General features: G+C 42.4%; 1 protein-coding gene across 1 annotated transcript; it reads right to left on the bottom strand.

Annotated features, from left to right (window-relative positions):
* NRROS (negative regulator of reactive oxygen species) lies at positions 1-6,087 on the bottom strand. The gene is made up of 3 exons (XM_060242089.1): positions 5,745-6,087; positions 4,618-4,714; positions 1-2,266 (listed from the first exon to the last, which is right to left on the bottom strand). The coding sequence occupies exons 2-3, from the start codon at positions 4,696-4,698 to the stop codon at positions 299-301; spliced, it is 2,049 nt and encodes a 682-aa protein (XP_060098072.1). The 5' UTR covers positions 4,699-4,714; positions 5,745-6,087; the 3' UTR covers positions 1-298.

The raw sequence follows: 6,087 nt of genomic DNA on the forward strand, positions 1-6,087 counted from the left end.
TTGAGAGTTGCATTTATTCATGCATCCTTCAGCATGTTTAATTCTCACCATAAGATTCTTGCTATGGTCTTTCATATTTGTAAAGGCTTTCCTATTACAAAATACTGTATAATAATCACTTTATGCACAAGACTACAGGCATATTGTTCCATCTCGGCCAACAGCAAGGAAATTATACTAGTAAGGCAGTTTCTTTTTTAAAAAATCCCACATATGGTGGTTAGAATCACAATGGAAGAGTATGAGCTATACCCACTCCTGAGGTTCAGTGGCTTTCTTTTCCCCCTCACCTTTCACATCAATATGGGCTGGATGTTCTATACCTGATCTTCACCATTTGCAGAATCCGTTGCCTGAAAGTCAAAAACATGATAGCAAAGGCAACCAGGAAAGCTAAGCAAGTGGGAAGAGCCAGCACCAGATAAAGCAGCACCATATCTGCTGTGAGCCACCTGCAACTCTGCTGAATCGATTCTGGTAGATTTGCTGCACTGATTAACCTGGAGGAGTAATTACAAGTGACTTGGCTCATGTCCACAATGTGTACAGCGCGGAGGCTGTGAAGGGCATCCCACCACTCCAGACTGCAGCAGTCATAGGGATTCTGGCTGAGGTAGATCGCACGCAAACTCTTCCCAAGCTGATTTTGCACAACATGTTGAGGTAGAGAGTGCAGGCAATTTCTCCTGAGATCAAGCATGCTCAGTCTCAAGCCTATTAAAGACTCAGGGAAGCTGGCCAGAAAATTTTCAGAAAGGTCCAAGTGTTTGAGCTTCTGAAAGGCAGCAAAGTCCACATTTCTGCTTGCAGTAGACAGGCCAGTGTTTCTGAGAGAGAGCACCTGCAGGGATGGTGCAACATTTTGCAGAGATACCAGACCACCCAGCAGTGCGCTTGGATTATCAGAAAGATCTAACTGTACTAAGGAGGTACCCCTAAAGACATGGCTGCCCAACACTTTGAGGCTACAACCAGACAAGTAGAGATTCCTCAAGGAGCCAGCATTTCGGATATCTATGCAGCTGGGACTTGTACCACCAATGATGCTTTCATGTAGGTCACAAATCTCTACTGGGTTGTGACTGAGGTCAACTGTAGTGATCTTTGCTATTTGGTTAAAAATGTTAGATGGCAAGCCATGCAGTCTGTTGCTGCTTAGATTAAACAATCTAAGGTTAGGTAAAGTCACTCCAGGATCCAAAGTCATCTGTAGACCCAAGAGCTGATTGTAGCTGAGATCCAAATGGACAAGGGAGTTTAGCAATTCAGTTTCATGAATGTACAATGCGTCTAAGCAGTTATGACTGAGTTTCAGGTGTGTTAGGGAAACCATCCCTTCAAAAAATCTTTCAGGCAGGTACTGAAGCCGATTCCAGCTCATGTCCAGAAACCTCAGGAAAGAAAGGGCACGATGGCTGATCTCCTCCCAAAGGTTGATGGTGGTGACATTAGTGACATTGCCATACAGTGGCTGCAGATGCAGTGTACTCTCTGAATCATTGAAAAGTTTGCCATAGAAGCTCATCTGATTGTGTGTGAGCAGCAGAGTTTGCAATTTATTCAGCTGGGGCAACAGTGGGAAGAACAGGAGCCGGTTGTAGGAAAGATCTAGTGTTTCTAGTTCAAAGGTGGCATCATATTCTGCAGCCAGGAACCATTCGATGCGGTTGTTGCTGACATTGAGCACGTGGAGTTGGACCAGGTCAAAATCGACAATGCAAGGCATGTAGTTGTAGGCCAGATTAAGATACTGCAGCCTGTGTAAACTTTCAAAAGTGCCAATCTCAATCTCAAAGATGTAGTTCTGCTGCAAATCCAGGTCCTGCAGGTGGAGCAAGTTTTTGAAGTGAGTGTCATCCAGCCTCATAATAGCATTCCTGGCCAAAGACAAGAACTCTAAGGAGGACAACTGATGGATCAGTGTGGCCACCATCTCCTCAGTGAGTTGGTTTCCTGATAGGTCCAGATTCCTCAGGGCAGGCAAAGACCATAGAGCAGCTGCTGTCATGGAATAGTTTATGAAGAGAGCATTGTTGGCCAGGAAGAGAAAACTAAGACTCCTGCTGGAAAGGAAGGCCCCAGGTTCAATGAGCTCCAACCCATTTTTGCATAGTCTGAGGCTCTGCAGGAACTGATACTGCCCCAAAGAAGCATTCCTTAGTGTCTGTATAACATTGGCATCCAGAAGAAGTTCCTCTGTTTCAACAGGCAAGTCTACTGGGACAGAGTCCAGCCACCTCCCATTGCAATCAGCACTTCTCTTTTCCTGCAGCAAAAAAAACCAAATCGATTTGTGGGACAGGCTTCTATAGTCACTGCAAACAGTATTGGGCAGAGTGGATAAAGTGTTTAAACCTTTCAGGTCCTAGGCTCAAATCTACACACTATAAAAGAAAAATTAGGTATCCTTGAGCAAGGCATTGCCCCTCTGCCCCAATATCTTTAAAATGGGACTATTACACTGCAGTCCTATGCACTGCTACTCCAGTCTATGTTCTTTGTAATCAATTGATTTAAAATGAAGTAGCCCTGCATACAATTACACTGTTAGTGACCTACCGGGCAGGAATGTCATGAAAATGAGAAAAGTATGGAACTGTAACACATTAATGCAAAGGGCTTGGCCATCTGGAATCCCTTTGCTCTCATCTTGAACTGTTTACCACTATTTTTTTCCTGTTTGGTGACTATTTTGCCACAATTTAATTTTTTTAAAGGAAAGAGATTCTTCTCCATGACTGCACAATCCAGCCAATGAACAATAATATAGCCAATATGGTACCTTCACAACCCCATATAACCAAACCAATGTGGCTCTGTTACTGCATCACAGAGCCAAATCAGAAGAAAGCCAGCACTGCCTGCCTCCACTATGAATGACAGAACATTTTCACTCTGTTTCTTATGCTTCCCCTCTTGCAGTTATAGCAAAAGGGGATTTTCTCCATAAAACATGCCTCACCACATTTTTATCACATCCCTAGTAGCCACTGTACAGATGATCTGAGAGCAAGATTACAGAGTTCTAGCTTTTATATACCAAATCTAGCTGTTCAGCAAACTGAACAAGGAGACATGATCCCTAGATCCCTCCATACAATGAGTCTGTGTGTTTTTAGAATGCTAGAAAAGGGTTCCTATTTATATACAGAAATAGCATTACAGGAACTTTAAGGAACTCCCCCATGTTCCATTCTGTTTTACTACATGGGCAGAGAAGTAACACTCTTAGACGGTACACCCTTGGTGAGAAAAGACTGTATATCCGCCTGTTTCCTGTGCTCACTAATTGGCATACACACGGTAGAGCAGCCACCTGTACAAGCTTCACATACTATATGAAGAAGACCCATACACAGCTGTGTAAGGAAATATCATGGGTTAAATAACTCTTACTCACAAAGAAATCACTTCAGCACACAGGAAAACCTGTAATATTGCAATATTTGGGATTTTGTTAGCTTTGCTTGATTAGACTGAGACACCAGTTCCTGAAATCTATCACATTATCCCACCTGGGAGTAGTCTATCTGGGCCCAGAGACCTTAATGGAAAATCCATTCCACCTTTTCCTTGCAACTTTGTCTGTGTGCAAAGTATTTCAATGGAGTGGAGCTCCAGTAGTTTCACTTTCCTGCATTTGTATGACCAGTTGCAAATAAAGGGTTGATGCTTTGAGCCAGCTTGTCTCTGCTGAATGGACCTGAGAACTGATGCCTAATGTATTCTCTAACCTGGGAACTCATAGCCAGATGGGGACATTACACTGGAGAGCCATTGCCACTCTATGTAGAACCAGAGGATGGGGGGAGGAGCTTGCAATGCCCAGCCATTTCATGTTTTCCTAGGCTCAGAGCATTTTATATTTTTAGTTTGTATTTTTTTTGTTTCTGCTGTAATCCTTGTGCTTTTTTAAATTTTTCATTTAAAAAAATTAATTGCCAAATCCCACTATTCCCCCACTTTTTCATTTTAAACAAAACATTGCAAGAGTTTTAAGCTTGTTTGTATTTTGTTAAAATTAATATCTTTAATTGTGTTTGTCTGTATTCTTTATAAAGTTTATATCTCTGCTACCTGGCCTCGTGGTGCAGAGTGGTAAAGCTGCAGTACTGCAGCTGGAGCCCTCTGCTCACGACCTGAGTTCGATCCCAGCAGAAGCTGGTTCAGGTAGCCGACTCCAGGCTTCCATCCTTTCGAGGTTGGTAAAATTAGTACCCAGCTTGCTGGGGGGAAAGTGTAGATGACTGGGGAAGGCAATGGCAAACCACCCAGTGAAAAGTCTGCCGTGAAAATATTGTGAAAGCAACGTCACCCCAGAGTCGAAAACGACTGGTGCTTACACAGGGGACTACCTTTACCTTTTTACCTGGCATTACATTTTATGACACTCATGGCCCGGCCCCACAAAGTCCCATTTATGTCAGGTCTGGCCCATGGAACAAATGAGTTCAACACCCCTGATCTAGTGATTCCAGTTAGTGACACTTGGATCAGTCTGTTATATGAAATTAAAATGGTATCATTTTACTCAAAATGTCATGTTGAATCTATATGTTTTAAATAAAGACCTGTGGAGGTGAAAAACAATATGTTTAAGGTTTCCAAATGACTCACTAGTTTGCAGAGACTGTGATCAGCTGTAGGCTTGCTTCCCCATGCTACACATAGGAAGATGCTCAATGCTATTAATGCCATTTCAATAGCAGAACTCCTGCAAAGAAAGACACAGTAGGGGAGAAATGTGTTCAAAAGTCCTATCCTTTCAGGGGGGCGGAGTTTACAGCTTATTATCTCATAGATAATACTAGAAAACATAAAACCCTATAAGTTGTCATTTCAACCATCTAAGCACCAGGTCTTGTACCCACTGCAAATACTACATTAAGCAATGCCATGAATGCAACACATATGCTTTTCACACAAGCACTCCACAAGTACACTACACAGATAGTAAAAGTTGTTTATGAAATCACATACCCCTGTCTGAGTATTCACACTCCTGTCAGACTAGCTACTGCATTTTCATTAAGTGCAAAATAGGCATGAAATCTTGTCACAGCCTCCCACATCCCATGCAGTTCGGCTCTTACCCTTCCTGGAGTATACTCTGCTTTGCAAGTCTGCCTTTAGGGTTGAGCCATCAGATATTGATTTTGTGATCAATTTTTTTTTTTTACAAAATGTTGAAGAACTGGGATAGGGAAAGTGCTTTGCAGTATTCCATAACTTTTAAAAAAATTGCACAATGATGTTTAAAAAACTATCAGATGACGTTAGGAGGTCTTTCAGGCACAAACTAGCAAAGCTGCCTACCCTGAGTTCCTCTATCCCCCTTGTTTTCTTTGCACTCACAGGGTCAGTTCTATAAATTTCATCCATTATTTGCCTTCTGTCCTCACCTGGCTCTTGAACACTATTCTAAGAAGTGGCTGGTGAATTCATTGCATCCTTCAGTGCAAGAATGGACAACTGCTGATGTTAACAAGAATTAGCCCTGTGTTGTCTTTCACCTGAGCATAATTCAGAGCCAACTTTCTATTTTACAGTATCCTATGTCATGTACTCCAAGAATCATGCAGCATGGAACCAATACATATTCTCGGTGAATTCAAATATGCACAAAACTAAGGTTGTCTTTTGCAGTTTACATGTTCAGATTGAAAGTGTGGCAGTTCCCATCAGTTAGCATCAGCCAATCCTCAGTGCAAAGAATGGGGACAAATTCTGGGACTTGTACTCACTGTTTGGAGCAACGTGTTCAGCTCTTGGAGGCTCATTCTGTACCACCAGTTGTCCTCCAATCTCGCTGTTTATCTGTCACCCTCACACACAAACACAAAATTAGCTGTTTGTGCTCACTTAGCACCAGATTAATTTAGAACTTGCGGAAGGAACTAACTAACGGAAACTGCAGTCACATGGATCAGAGTGAGTTGCAAGCTGTTTCACCCCTTGAGCTCAGCAGTTAAACACACATACACACACAAAGGTTGTGCATATGCAAGTCACTTGAAAATGAGAAGGAGCTGAGAAGAAAGGAAATGGGAGGAAGGAAATCATGCAGTGCAAATCTTTGAAGCCGGT

Source organism: Heteronotia binoei, chromosome 6, assembly GCF_032191835.1.
Source record: "Heteronotia binoei isolate CCM8104 ecotype False Entrance Well chromosome 6, APGP_CSIRO_Hbin_v1, whole genome shotgun sequence".
Classification (NCBI taxonomy): Eukaryota; Metazoa; Chordata; class Lepidosauria; order Squamata; family Gekkonidae; genus Heteronotia; species Heteronotia binoei.